The sequence below is a fragment of the Diachasmimorpha longicaudata genome, chromosome 5 (genome assembly GCF_034640455.1).
Source record: "Diachasmimorpha longicaudata isolate KC_UGA_2023 chromosome 5, iyDiaLong2, whole genome shotgun sequence".
NCBI lineage: Eukaryota > Metazoa > Arthropoda > Insecta > Hymenoptera > Braconidae > Diachasmimorpha > Diachasmimorpha longicaudata.
Genome location: NC_087229.1, coordinates 10214933 through 10230146, shown reverse-complemented (window position 1 = coordinate 10230146; position 15214 = coordinate 10214933). Strand labels below are relative to the sequence as shown.

The 15214-nt window shown below is 40.8% G+C and overlaps 1 protein-coding gene across 4 annotated transcripts in view; it reads left to right on the top strand.

Moving 5' to 3' along the window:
- Nucleotides 1–14355, top strand: part of LOC135163002 (homeotic protein distal-less) — a 41076-nt gene extending 26721 nt beyond the window's left edge. For all 4 annotated transcript variants that reach the window (XM_064122069.1, XM_064122067.1, XM_064122066.1 and 1 more), the window contains exons 3-5: nucleotides 10557–10707; nucleotides 11142–11454; nucleotides 11664–14355. In XM_064122069.1, the coding sequence (XP_063978139.1) occupies nucleotides 10557–10707; nucleotides 11142–11454; nucleotides 11664–11682 (483 nt within the window). In that variant the 3' untranslated portion in view covers nucleotides 11683–14355. The remainder of the gene's footprint in view (nucleotides 1–10556; nucleotides 10708–11141; nucleotides 11455–11663) is intronic.
- Nucleotides 14356–15214: the final 859 nt, after the last annotated feature.

Here is a 15214-nt window from a genome sequence, read left to right as displayed (position 1 = left end):
TTTCTATATCCCTCTTGACCACAATTTTCAAAAATATCTTGCACAATATTTTGCAAACGCAGCCTTCCCTCGTGAGACTTTCATACCGATCTCACCGACACTTCTGACTCCTCCCGACTTTCGGAGTTTTGAGTTGTGTATCGGTATTATCCAGTACCGAGGGGCATTGTTGAGAAGGTTATAGACGCTCGAACCATAAAATTTTCCCCATAACTCAGAATACGTGCGGCTATAAAGACGAGAAGCCGTGAATTTCCATGGCAACAGCCAGAGCAACCGGTATCGAGAAGCAGCAGCTACTCTTACGCGAAAGATAGTAAAACATAGTGTAACGTCTTAGAAACTAACTTGATAGTTTCCTTGGTGGCTGTCGTAAAAGCCATTTCCACCGGTAGAGGCATCATACTCGGATTCAAACGCTCCAGTGTTTTTTTTTCTGCAGTTTATTCTTCCCCTCCGATGCTATTTTTTTTTAAACATTTTGTTTTTGCCCCGAGAACACATCACCTTGCGCTCACTTGTACACTTCGCTCCTCGTTGCGTTTTCTTTCCTCGGTCCCTTCCGTCTGTCTTCTGTGCCAACCGACTCATTCGAAGTATTTCTACCTCGTTTTTTTCCTCTGGAGTTTTTTGCGGATCTTGCACTTTTGCCTCGATTCGTTGTTTTTTTTCCCCCCGAGGATGGAACAGTGATTCCGGAGTTTTTACCAGATGTTGGGACCTTTGGGAGGGGTTTCACTCTGGTTTGGGTCTTGTTATTGTTCTCTGGGAGAGTTACGACTGTATTGAGGTAGTGATCGGACTCGAGGTCTAGGTAATGGGGTATGTACGGGGTAAAAAGGTGAATTTTCACCTGGGAAATTGCGCTGACGCCGATGCCGACGTGTTCCTGAGGGAATCAGTTATTTCTGGGAAGATTATGAACGCTGAGATATTTCCGGGGGAGATTACATTGATAAAAAATAATTTAGAAAGAATTAACAAACGCGTTTAGATCTGCACATCAATTACCCCCAATACAAGCTATCAAGTAATTGCAATAATGAAATGATGGTTCCTCCTTACATAATTTTATATATACATAAATTTGTAACTAAACATATGCTAGATCATGAAAAAAAATGAAAGAATACAGAGTGAGAGGAAATAAATATTAATACATGTAAAATAAGGGCGTTAAAAAAATTCTAGCATGAACTCCAAGGCCAGAACGATTGTTAAAAAAACCTGGAAAAATCCCATGCCTTTAATTGTGCAAAGCACTCAACAATTCACAGATATAGCTCACAATAGGCGACTGCGCGTTGGCGTTTATATCGAGAGTCTCGAGAGTGACGCAGCGTGACAGGACTCGAAAGCCCCATCGACTTCTCTCCCATGTGCGCGCGCGCTCTCTCGATTTATTGGTCGCGCCTTGCGCCACGTTTTTCATATCCCTTTTTCCTCTTTTTTTATCCCTAATCTTTTTACTCATTTTTGGTGCTCACGATTGGCCGCAGAACACGACCGCCCCAGTGTCACGGTGAAATTGACCGATAAAAAAAAGAGAAATCGAACACAGCTTTCGGGCTCCTTTTGGCCAATGGGAGGCTACTCCAGTCGTAATCGATACGATGATGGCACTCCAATTCACTATACGACTTAATGATGGCGCCCTTGAATTCCTCTTTTTTTTTTAATTCCATTATTCTTTAATCTATTGGAATTTATCTCCATTGAAATTCTCTATTAAATTATTCACTCTCATTAACAAAAAGTGGAATTAATATATTTCAAAGTGAAGAATTGGATAGTAAAAATGTCTTGGGACTCGTGTGGTCTTTAACGACAGTAATTTTTCTTGTAACTCATGTTCCATAATGCTAATCGTCCAAGCGCTATCACTTGGAAGTCGCCAGTCTCTTCAAAGGTCTCATTTATCAACAATTGACTCATCAGAATTTTGGTCGAACCCCTTAAGCATCGCAACAACAAGATAAAAAACAATTTTTCCCTGAAGCCTATTCTTTTGTAAAAATACTATGAAAAAAAATGGCTATTGATATCCGTTGACGACATACGTTTGGCGAGTCAGAGGGCGTTGATGCGTGTACGTAAAAGCGCACCCATGTGTCCGGCAAATAAACTTTTACGTACCTGGGGTTCCCCCTGGCATTAGGGAAATATTCAAATGGGGTAAATAATCCACGAAACACAACTGTAACCCAAAGACCATGTGTGTAGATATATGTTGCCCCATTGTTATTCTACCGTGAAAACGACTGACGTTGTTACCTTTTATTAGCGTAATTCGTCCTATTAAACTGTTTCACCCGGAGCGTCCAACGGACCTTTTTACCGCTTCGATAATAAATTAGAGAACCTGGCTGATTTATATTCCCTTTCACCCTCGATTATTTTCTAGGAGAGGAAATTATGGAAATGGGGAGGTGGGTAAGTTTGTCAAGCTCAAGATCGCTACTATGGGCTGGGGTCGCATAAAAAATAATTTTTTTTTCTCCGTTACCTCGACTGTGAGGGCTCTATGAGTTTGTACAGTGCCACTTTAACAAGGGTAGACCTTCGCATGGCGCAAAATTCCATTTTCATTTCTTTTCCTCCCAAAAAAATCCTACCGATCTCGTCTTGATTAACTGAAATATCCATTGACCTGTGATTTGTCAACAACTTAACACGAAAGTACACCCCCCCCCTGAAGTATCATTAACTATTTAGACAACTAAAAACGACGTCGTAGTTAGGCACGGTGCTCACAAGAGCCCCGATAAGATCTACCTTCTTCGCGTTACATAATTTCACCTTGCCGCTAAACACGAAACAATGGCCTCACGTGAGACAGACAAACACATATAAGTCGACAATGGCTATTTTAAAAAAGAATTGGCATGAGAGTATTTAGTGTGTACGGGCATTGGATTGTGTCTGTGCTTGGTGAGGTGGCGGCAGGCTAGTGAGATAGCCCGACAGCGATTCACCAGCTGATAAAACACGGAGTTGGAAGCTACGGCCAGGATACGACCCACTGGCGGCACTCCCGCTGACAAATAGCCTGAGTAAAACTCGAAAAAAAAGAAAAAAAGAGAAAAAAGCAAAAGGGAGCAGAGACACATAACAGTAGATAACATGCATTTGCCATTCAACTAAATACTTTCACGCCTGCGAGATAGTCCAGTTTAATCATAATTATTGGTTTTAATTGATGTGTATCAGTTCATTTCGCGCAGTTATTCAACTTCTAATTGGATACAACGCACTGACGTATTCCAGGAATTTTCCGATTTTCTGTTTTCTTCTAAACAGTTATGGAACCATGGATTCCATTATGGTTTTTCTTCCAAGCGCCGGAATGCGATAAGTAGTTTTTTTATTCCTCTCATCGATATTTCCTCGCTTATGGCATTCTTCGATTCTTCGATCAATCTCTTCAGGACCACGTCATCGTGCAAATATTTTCATGTTATGGTAAATCGGTTTGTTGCGTGTGTGGAGATGGCGAAGATGCGCATGTTTTAAATGTGCAGTTGTGGGATGAAGAAATCAATGGTATGGAAATTTTTCAGGTGAAATACTCCGTCGTCTCGGTAACGAGTAAATTTGGGAGAAATTTTTTTCTGAAAAATACGGAGGACCCCAGCAGATTCGATTATCTCGTTTATCATACTTTTTTGTTATTTCCGTCTTTAGCTGTCATTCAAAGCCTCGCTCTATCCAAAATCAATGACAACTGCTTTCAACCACTGGCCTCTACCCATAGACTCTATGACGTACAGTTTCTAGAATCCGCGTGAAACTCAAACATCTAGACACTCTTGTGGTGTCATTCCCATCGATTTCTATCACTCGCTTTTTACCCGATGCTTTGAATAAAATATCTCCCGCATAGAGTCTTTTTTCAGCTATACGTTTCTTGTGCATAGCTGCATTCAATCTATTCTCCGGCATCTGATGCGATATGTGAAAAATTTCCATTCAGGATCGTCAGTTAATGTGAAATATTAAATCTCCGATGACTTGATTTATTTCTCTCTGTGCGGTACAGAAACTTTCTGCCTGATTTGAGGCTGTGAACGGAGTGATGAACCGCTGGTTGTGGTTATCCTCCGCGCGGGACCGTCTTGTTCACCAAAATGGCTGCATTTTCAGAAAGACTAACATGAAAAATGACAGAAAGAGTTGTAAGAAAACTACTGTGCACATGCATCGCGAAGCAGGACGACACAAACACCCAAGTGCAGTTGGGTGTAAACAGCGCGAAACGGGAGTTTTCTCGCGTGGCGCGAACACGTATAGATGTTCCGCGGTGTTTGGAAAAAAAATGAGGGAAGATGCGAGTTGTGGATAAGGTTTTTGCGGGCCACGGGGGATGTGCACACTCCCGTAACTATCTCTGCGGTCTTCTAGGCCTGACTCGCGTGTCTCCCTCGTGAATAAGGCATTGCCGCGGCCCCCAGTGGATCGATTCTCATCACCGTGGAGACATTTTTCAGGAGAACGACGCGAAAAATTTCGAGTAAAAGCGGAAAATTGACTTGACACTGGTTTCTAAAAGTTGTATCCTCTCGAGTGGAAAAATAAACAATGAGTTTGTACATTTGAAAGTTTTTTCATAAGAAAAATCATTGGGATGTTGAATGCAAAATTTTATGCAACTGAATTTCCATGATATCCATGAAAAATCCATGATAATTGTCGATTCAATTATTTTATGAGAATGGATACAACTTGAGGAATTCAATTCAAAGGAAACTTGAAGTCAGTCTTTGGAAATCACTTGGCAGCTGTCCATGAAATGTCGATGTTTTTCCAACAATGAAATTAAAAATTGTTTTTAAAAATTCGTCGCTGCAGTCTCGTGTTTCCTGAAACGAAATCACGTGGCGTCTCACGGAGGAAGTCACAGGACCGTGACGTAAATTCGTCGAGCAGCCATCAGGAGGGAAGGAAGGAACGTCCGTTCCGGTGACCGATCCTGCGGCTCACCCACTCCCCGCGCTAGTCTCCCAGTCTTCTTTTCCCCTGACGGACATGTGATGCATCGCGATATATCTGTCTTCTCGTTTTTTTATTCGCTTTGCAAGTAGCTGAGAACCAACGCGCATTCGTATTCTCCCCCCACTTTATTTCCTTCACAACGAGGAGGTGACGACCGAAAATAATGAAATTTCAATGAAATGAATTCATTGAAAATATTCCAAAAAATTACGGAATACTTCACAATATTTTTCTATTCATTTTGGAGACTTTAATTTGATTAATTTTATATCCGATAGAACATTCAGGTCGTACGACAATTATCATGATGGCAAGCGTCGACTGGATGAATGAATTGAATTCAAATGCCCGATTTTACGCTGACTAAATTCATTGAAACCAAAATACGAGTTAAAGAACCTTAACCCACATAACAAGTTGATTTCCACATGACCCCATCCACTTCAAAAGTTCACGCCTTATTAGCGTGAATGAACCAGTGGCGTGACAATGTATGTACACTATTTTCCCTTGTGTTAAGCTGCATTACGTACTCACTGATGGTAACGAGATAGGAGAACGCAATGGTGCATCAATCTTTTCGTTGGAAATTCAGCGAATCAATTTTCACTTATACATTAACTAACATTTTATCACACCAACAATTTTTGTTACTCGCGGAATAAAATGGGATTTTGAAATCCCGCGGGTCAATGAAATTTTGAGAGGGTAGAGTAACAACACGAATTATTGATTGAAAAATTTTAATTCCGGGATCACGAGGTGAATCTAAGTATTGTCAATCTTGAAGATTAAAAAAATAATGGAAATCCCCGGTGGATTCATCGAAATGCGAGCGTTGGTTTAGTGGGACGCTGACCATGCTGTAGGAACGTCCATCCAGGGGACGAGGAACTACACCTCGATGAGCACGGCACGACATTCTCCTTGTCCCCCTTCGTCCTCCCCAACGATGGAGCTGATGTCCTCCTCTCTCCGCTATCTCATTTACCCAACTATCTGTCTCACGACCTCCTCCATCCCCTCGCGGATACCAAGAACAACCTACCTCCCCTCGACCCCCTCCCCCAATGAGCAGCCTCACCACTGCTCATCGTCCTCGACGAGCATCCACCACGACTCTTCGGTAAACCACGATGATGACGCTCGTAAAGCGTGACGAAGGTATCCACCTACGAAACGGGAGTATAAACTGAGAAAAAAAAATTATTTTTGTCAAGAGTACTGATATAGACAGACTGAGAGACCGAGGCAGGATAAATAATAATGCTGGGATGGTGAATAGAAATATTGTTGGAACGTCATGGGAAAGACTGCTTCTGTACACATCAATAATTAGTGAGAGAGGGTAATTAGGACACGCGACACACGTAAATTGGGGGAAGGAAAATGGGGAAATGATTGAGGGTTAGACGTTCAACCGGAGAGGGGATTAACGAGGGGGCATTAATGCCAATCCTTTTACCGTTATTTAATTTGTGATTTTTTTTTCTTGTTTTTTGCGAGCCGACGGTTTCTTGGTAGTTTTTTTTCCCTCACGGCTAGGGGTTTTTTTTCAGTTGCTTTTCCGCGGTGATGCGAAGTGGGGGAAAAATCTTTGAGATTTATGGCTTCATCGCGCCGTCTGATTCCGTTTTATTGGCTTTTAATGAAGATACTTTATGTCGGATGACAACCACTGGTGTCAACATAACGAGAAAAACAGGAACGGGAGATGTTGGGGTTATGCAACGCGATGGGTTATGAATATGTACGAAAGTAACGAATACCGGTGATGGGGACAATGAAAAATGGGATAAAAGAGTGACGATGCGCGTGCGCCATTGTTGGCACAATGGGGGCGACATGGTGACACATTGCGGTAATTTACATGAGGGTAATTGAGAAATCGTATTAATGGACTGCGGTTTTTGGAACTACAGATGATGAGAACTGTTCATTAACAATTACGGAATTTTCGGAGATTTTTAGGGAGAGAGGAATAAGGTGCGAAATTCACGAGTAATTTTTTTTTCAGAGAAAGCAAAAATTCTTGGAACTTGAACAATTTTAAAAATTTCCCAATCCTTAGCGAAAAATTACGGTACTTGGTGTCTCTACAGCGGTGAGTCAACAGATGGCCGGTTAAATTTGCGGAACAAATCGTAGAATTTACGTGGCAATTCGTACAATTTCAGTTCCAACTGGGATTTCTTTTCAATGTTCCTTCTCGTGGCCTGGACTGGAATGGATTGACCGAAAATTCGTGAATTTTTTTACTTCTAAAATGCAGCTAATAAGAGAGCCAAGATTTCCACATATTTAATTTTTAGTCAATCCTAAAAAACATCTTGAAAATACCAACGATATTTTTCAATGACATCGGGCTCACGGGGACAGTTCGAATGACTCATGCCTTGGGATTACATAAACAAAAAAAAATTAACCGAGAGTTTAGCGTTTTCATCTCCTGTCGCGTTACAATCGCATTTTCTGAATCTTATTTTTCATTATTTTATAACGTTTTTTATCTCTTTGTCTTGTATCATCATGGAAGCGCGCTTCGTTGGCTCACACTCGTTTGATTCCTCTGGTATCTCAAGGCTGTAGAAATAAATATTCTCAGCAAGTGCATTCGCAAAATTTTCGCAGCAAATAAAGACGACAAAAAAATTGGAATAAAATTAAAATGAATGAGAATTGTCGGACAGTTTGGATCGTTGAAGGCACTCCGCATCACTGATGCTACGCAGGAAGCAGAGGCAGAGGGCATTATGAATTCACTCATGCAGGGGAAAAAAGGAGGGAAAAAAATGCTGACATAACAAGTGATGAAAAAGACAAATAGTTGGCAACAAAAATACTCGGGAAGAGTGAGATTTTCAGTGGATGTCTGCGGCCATGGGACTAATTCAATATTTTCAATATGTCAAAATACACGGCGGGGGGTGAATTTACGTTGGAGGGCTCGCTCCCCCTTGCGTTCACTTCTTTACCCCGTCATCGAGGCGATGACGGATCGTTTTCAAATGTTGAGGTTTTATGAGCTTGCTCTCACTGCGATACAGAGATTGCTTATTGTCCCTGAGCGATTAGATCGCGGGGGGACACGAGAGTCATGACCCCTTGATACCAATTGACATTATTTGTTTGGGGGGAGACGCTTCGAGGTGAGATCTGATTTGCTGTAATTTTTTCCGAGAGTTTTTTTGCATCAAAATCTTTATTTACAATTTGTAAAGCTCAATTTGCCCTGTGCCGTGTCGTACTAATTTTTTTTTTTAGTCTTCAACTGTTCGAAAATGGTCGAAAAAAAATTATTCTGATGACAAAACAAATTTGTCAATGTGTTTGGAGGAATGACCTCTAAACATCACTGGCTCGTGCTCAGACATACAACTATGTAAATTACGTTATTATTAAATCCCATTATTACGGTCATTAGATGTACGTTATGAAGTTTTAAGCGGCTCTGACACTTTATTCGAGTTAAATGTTTTTAAGCTTCCAGTGGAAACTTTCTTTTTTGTGAATTCCAATGGTGTTATCTAGGATCGAAATTACTTAATCACTCCTTGGTATTTTAATCAGATAATTACTATAATCACAGGTCAATGACCTGAGAAGTCTTTACCCACGAATTATAATCGGTATATTTACAGTATTCTCGAGTAAAATGTGCATTATTATTTTTATTGACTATAGCTGACGCCTGTGTTGATCTATCAACTTATTTGCTCGTGAGTGTCAATTTTCGTCCACTCAAACTTCAAATGCACTTCACTAAAAGCACTACTGCACTTGTAATTTTCCCAAAGCGACCCAGTGATAATGACATCACATGCCATTTCTCCCATGTCAAAAGTTACCCCCCGTAAACAAAGAAACATGAAAATAAAGCAACTAAGAACTCTCATTACCCCGGAAGTTGTATAATTCCTTAGAAAAAATGTTGAGACTCCTCGTCGTGCACGTCCCCAAGACAAACGACAGCTTGAGCCCGTGTCGGTGGTATATAAAATCATTCTGCAGTGTATAAAACCGGGGGACTGCGGCATACGGTAGACCCTGGAGGCCACGAAGATACGGCCGGGAATATTTTTAATACTTGAATATTCCGTCTAACCGCTCTAAGTTTTCACGGATATTTGCATTTATTTTCTACCGTAGTTGCGGTGCAGGTGTACTGGTGAAAAATAAAATGCCGCCGCGATTTATTTTATTGCGGACATTTTTCAGGGTGGCGGGGGGAGGGGGGAATTGTTGCTACAAGTAATAAACGTGAAATATTCTCCATTCCATTGGTGAGTTGACGTATGCAGAGACTGAATATCGACAAAAGGCCGGTTATAGCCTCGGGCCGCATCATACCTCCTTCGTACACTTGTTCGGGTCAAACTGTCGAGGGATTGCCGATTGCTACAATGATGTGGCACTCTGTAGACAATGTGTGTTTTACAAATCCAAGGGTGAAGGAGAAAGTAGAGTATTGTGTAAAGGACACCGAGGGGTGCTTGGGAAGGCGACAAGTGTTAATTTTTTTTAACAGATAATTCATGGGTATTTCGTTGAATTTTTAAGGGAATTCCCCAACGAAAAAAGTATTTTGAAATATATGGAATATATGGTTCATGATAATTTCGGGCTTTCCGATATTTTCCTGAAATTAAAAATATCGTATTCCCCGAATTTTTCGCTTCCTGCTGCCCTCGACCCCTGAAAACTCTCCCCGCAAAGAAATCCCCGAGAAGACACGACAGGATTATTTTTAAAAAAGTTGCATAATTCGGTTCTGGCCGCGTGTCAGTCAGTCGGTTGGTAACTTTAATTAACCAAGTCGTCTGCAGGGGTATATGGTAGAAGGTGGAGCCGGATGGCCCGCGGAAAGGACCCCGGCGTCACGTCAAAACGAGTTCATTAAAACTCTGGTCCTAAGATATGTTCCCGAAGAAGAATGAGGCATGATGAAAAATGAATGAAAAAAAAAATTCTGCGGAGAGAGAAATAAGGAGGGACTGAGGGCCGCGCGGCATTGTTTCAAACTATCCGTTTTACTCTTATACACACAGTGATCGAGGGGGAAGGGGATGAAGTACAAGGTGGATGGAGTAAAGAGAGGGAATCCACGCGCGGCGTGCCGGTGCGAATAAATCTCGTTCTAATTGCTCTTATTTGAAAAAGCGAGATGTTGCACGGCCGATGGCGTCCGACAAAGGGCCCTGTGCCCTTATATTTTCGTACGTTGAACATCCAACTCGCTGGATTAACGCTATTTCAAACAGTGTCCGGTGCTCGCTGACTTTTATCGATATTTACTGCTGCGGGAGATGCGTGTTACGTAGTAACATTTGTTGAATGAATTCTTTTAATTAATTGGAGGCTTCTCCGTCGTGAAGGGTTGGGATTTTTTTTTTGGCACAAGGAGAAAAGAGGTGCAATAACATGGCACAGAATAAAAGGCGAAAATTATATTTGTCATTTTTCCGCTCATTTTCCTCGATCGAAAATGAAAAAAATGCAAATTATACTAGTCGCTGGAGCAGGAACTGATGAACTAATGAAGTTTTATATTTAATTTGCTTCAGGTAAAAATCTGGTTTCAAAACAGAAGGAGTAAGTACAAGAAGATGATGAAAGCAGCACAGCAGGGTGGAGGCGGTGGTGGACAGCACGGAAGCCTGCTGGCCGGTGGCCCATCGCCTCAGCCCGGACAACCTGGGGGTCTCATGCAGGGCGGTAAGTGTCACGCAATCATTCAAATTGTCCCTCTGTTTAATGCATGGCATTATATTTCAAATAGATATCTAGTTGTTTCCCCTTTTGTTAACGAAAATATTGATCATAAATGCAATGAAATTATTTATTAAGAGTATCCAAGTACTTTGGCTATTTTTTCTTCAATGTAATACTTTTCTATTTTTCTACTCCTCAATATTGAACCGCTGGAAAATATTTTAAATCGCCGGAGTAAAATTAGACTTTTTTTAAAGGAACATTGATGAATTAATTAGGAAGTCGCAATCGATTTTTAATCAGCATTTTTATTTTATGAAAGAAAATGGCAATTTCATGTGCAACAAAAAATAATTTATCATCTTCCCCCGCAAATAAGTGCCTACAATGAAGTAACAGATTGTCTCATCGATTTTTCCTGTTTATTTTTGTTGCAGGCGGTGGTAGTTCGGTGTCGGGGAGCCCGACGACGGGTTACCTCGGTGGAATTGGGGGTGGCGGGGGTGAGAATACACCGGGCAGCTCGACGCCCGGTAGTGATATGTCACCACAGCACAACGAGAGCCCACCAGCGCCATCATGGACCGGTGAAATGAAACACCATCCACATGCACACGCACCACCACACACTCATCATCATCCCCATACGCCTGGCCATCATCCGCCTCCACCACCCCCGCCGCCACACCATGCGGGATACATGCCACAGTACTCGTGGTATCAAGCTGACCCCAATCCCGGATTACTCACGTGAGTATTTTCAAATATTATTCCCCCTGACACAATCAAATGTTTTAATGAATTTCTGTTAATGGAAAAAATTCAATTCATTAATATTTACACCCTGACTGTTCTGAATTAACAAGTGTACTTGAAGAAAAATCATTTTTCATTTCAATAATTCCATTCTACACCCCATGATGGGCGCCCCCTATTTACCCCTTCCATTTTAATTTCAGAGTATGGCCAGCAGTTTAACCTAGCCAGAGTCGCCCCTAACCTCCCCCACGGGATTGGACACCCCAAAATCGGCTGTTTCACGTACCAGAGGAATTCCAAAGGCCGGATCAAGTTGCTGTCGGGAAAAAGGTGCGATCGCCCCCCCCCTCTCCTCAATAATCCCGAAATTGTCACCGCAAATCATCGACTCGCGTGAAACATCATGAACTCGAAAATAATAAAACCACGAAATTCATTGTACTCGGGTTCATTTCATTGGCCAACGTGACCCACTTGAGGTTTTTTGAACCCTCGGGTCACCCACCGGGACTAACAGAGAGAGAGAGAAAAAATCCTGAAATTGCAGACAGAAGCAGCGAGTTGCACAAGCGTATCTCGGAGGAAAAGAGTATGGTCTTGGGGTTTGCTTGCGGCGGTTTTGAATTAATGAAATCCTAATGACATTTTCGTGAGCGAAACGAGGCAATCGCAGTGGCGCGAGATGTAATCAGTGTCTGTAGAGGTACCTCCACTCCGCCCTCTGTCTTTTCTATCTGTTCTACTGGATGAGGCAACCTCCGAGTTGAGGATGGAATTGACCGAAAAAAAGCTACATCAGGCTAGAGAGGGGGGAAAAAATTAGCTTGACGGCGCCGGACCTGTCTCCCTAGCTTCATTAGTGTCGTCAGGGAACAAAAAATGAGGGGAAAAATGGGGGAACACACCTCCTTTAATGCTTCCGGTCGATTAGTATTTTTTTCACATTTTTTTAATGTGACTGGAGCGATGGGATTGAGATCGGGAGTGAGGGATGGAAGTGGGGGTTCGATGGACAGCTAAATTTTTAAATGCTCGTAACTGAGAAGATGGGAATTTATCAAATGTTTGCCTATTTAATAAATATCGTCAATAGTCAATGCCACTCAAATAATATTTTTCAAGTAATTATTGTTACTTTCAAAATATTCCTTGTTTATGACAAAAATAAGGCACTTTCCATCTCTACGTTACGAGGCATTTTGGAAAAATTTCTTTTAACGTATAATTTAAATAGAAAAACCAACTTCCGGTGGAATCTGGAGGGAAGGCGTACGTATCCCATAATTGATTCATCTGATCCGCTCAATTATTGGTCCCTCACCTGTTCGAGCACTGCCTAGCTCCCCCATCCATCAAAAATCATAATGAGACGGAAAATTATGCAAACCTGCACGAACTAAGGTATTCCCATAAAAAATGTACCTTTGATTGGAGGAAATCGATTTGAACCCCCCCGTATATTTGTCCGGAAATGTTTTTTCTCCCCTTCCATCCCGTAGAAATGAAAAATGCACTTGGAAAGCAGTACAAAATGCCCGAGTTTATTTCAGCAAACCGGCAATTTAGAATCGCACGTAAAGCCACAATCCCTTCTCCACTTGTGAGAATATCATGCAATATTACCATTCTCCGAATGCATTGATTTCCCATGGAAGAAAAAAAAAATAGTGAAAACCTCATGTTCGACTCAGCAAAACGATTATATCAATGAGACATCGAGTCCAGGAGAGGAAGGAAAATACCCTCTTAAGGGTGAAAACCCATTAGCCAATGCGCGGAAAATTATTTCCGGTTCAGGGGGAAGCTCTCCAGCATTAAATAAAACACAGCAAAAATTGCTGTTGTATTTTAATCACCTCCATTGTGCAGCACTCCCGATGAAAAGGGCATTTGTCCTTCTGGGAAGAGGAAAACGTGAAGCCGAAGAGTAAATAGTAAATGAAAATCCATTTCCAGAGCAAAAAAAAACGCGAGAAAAAAAATCCCGAGTCAAAAAAGCATCAGAGAATTTTTAATGTCTACCCATCCTGCCCCGACTGCTCTCAGGGAGTAGTTCAAACCGTTTCACCTGATGAAATAAATTTTTCTCTTGTCCAGATAGCGACTGGGGCAGAATGGGTAGCGGTGTGGATTTTTTTGCTGGAAAAAATTTTAAAAGACCGAAAAGGAATAAATAAATGGAAAAGACCCCGAGGGTAGAGTAGATTTTTTTTCTAGCGTTCACTAGCATCCTGACGTATTAACGTTTTCTCAATAAAAAAGAAATTTCCCTATTTGTACATAAGGCGCCGAGAGCCCAAAAAAAAATTAGGTATTAAGTCATTAAGTGGATCTGTGTAAAATATAACTTTGTGATCTAAGATTGTAAAAAATAATGATAGTTGTAATTGATGAATAAAAAATGGAAAAATCAGAAGGTACACGTATATAGAGCAATCTGCCCTCGCCCGAGAGTTGACTACACGTGTGTTAATGACAAAAAATAAAGTGAAGAAAATAAAAATCAAGTGAGCGGATGCGGTGAATTATTACTGATGCTGATACGCGAGAGAGAGAGAGAGAGAGAGAGAAAGTGTGTGTGTGTGTGCGCGCGCACGTGGCGAGAAAGTAAGATGTTGTCTATCATATGATATTATAAATTAGGAAAGAAGTCACCCACACTCCTGTCCTCTCCTTTCTCTCGAAGATCGATTTTACCATTTTCCCGCTCCCGATTGTATTTTTTTTTGTAAATCCGAATGCTCCTTTGGTCTTTGGTTCATGCGATGTGAGTGAGAAAATCGTATCCCTCCTCTTTAACATAGATGTTATAGAAGAAAACTAAAATACCTTAACTATGATTATTATTGTATAAAATATGAATAATAACTAATGAATTCAATTTAAATGATATTGGTGGGAATTTTTATTATTCGATCCTATTCACACATTTAATATTTTTATGCTCCAATGGATGGTAAGTGCAGAATAAAAATAGACCGTGTCTTCTTTGTTATTTAATTTTTTACCTTTTGATTTGTTGACAATCATCCCTAAAACAGCTTTCGGGGTGAAATTATACTGTTAGGAAATAAAATGAAATTTCATGGACATTTCATTTCATTTCATGAATCATTAATTTTTTTCAATCACGTACTACATTGTTATTTGTTTTTTTTAAATTAATACATTACAGGTAGAGGTGTTAAATTACCCTCAATCGTTAGTATACTCCAGAAACAATGGAAAAGTGGACTTCAGCATTCATTTACAGGTATGTAGATGCGAGGTGCTTCATTTCGAGTCATAAATAATGAAACTTCATTTATCATTTTGCTTCATTGTAGCCACCTGGGTATTCCTACACAGTCTACGCCCGTAGGCCACTATAACATATTTTCCAGAAGACCACCGTATACACCCTGTTCTTCCAACAATGTAGTATATAAGAATAAATTCTTGTTATCAATGAAAATCGGGAACAACTCAAATGCCAATGAACCGAATGACCGATTAGTGGCACAAATGATTCTATCATTACGCGTATCATTTTTTTTATATTATTCTTTACTTAACCTCAAAACAGACAACGTATTGCCACTTCACAGGGTGCGGGAATATAGTCGCGAAGAAAATATTGTAGTAATTCTTCTACCGGTCTGGATAATTTATTTATAAGACGATGCTGGTATTCCGAGTACAACTAGAGGCATAACCACTCACAGCATACATAGCGCAATGCATAGTGCAATTAGAAAAATAATACAAAACT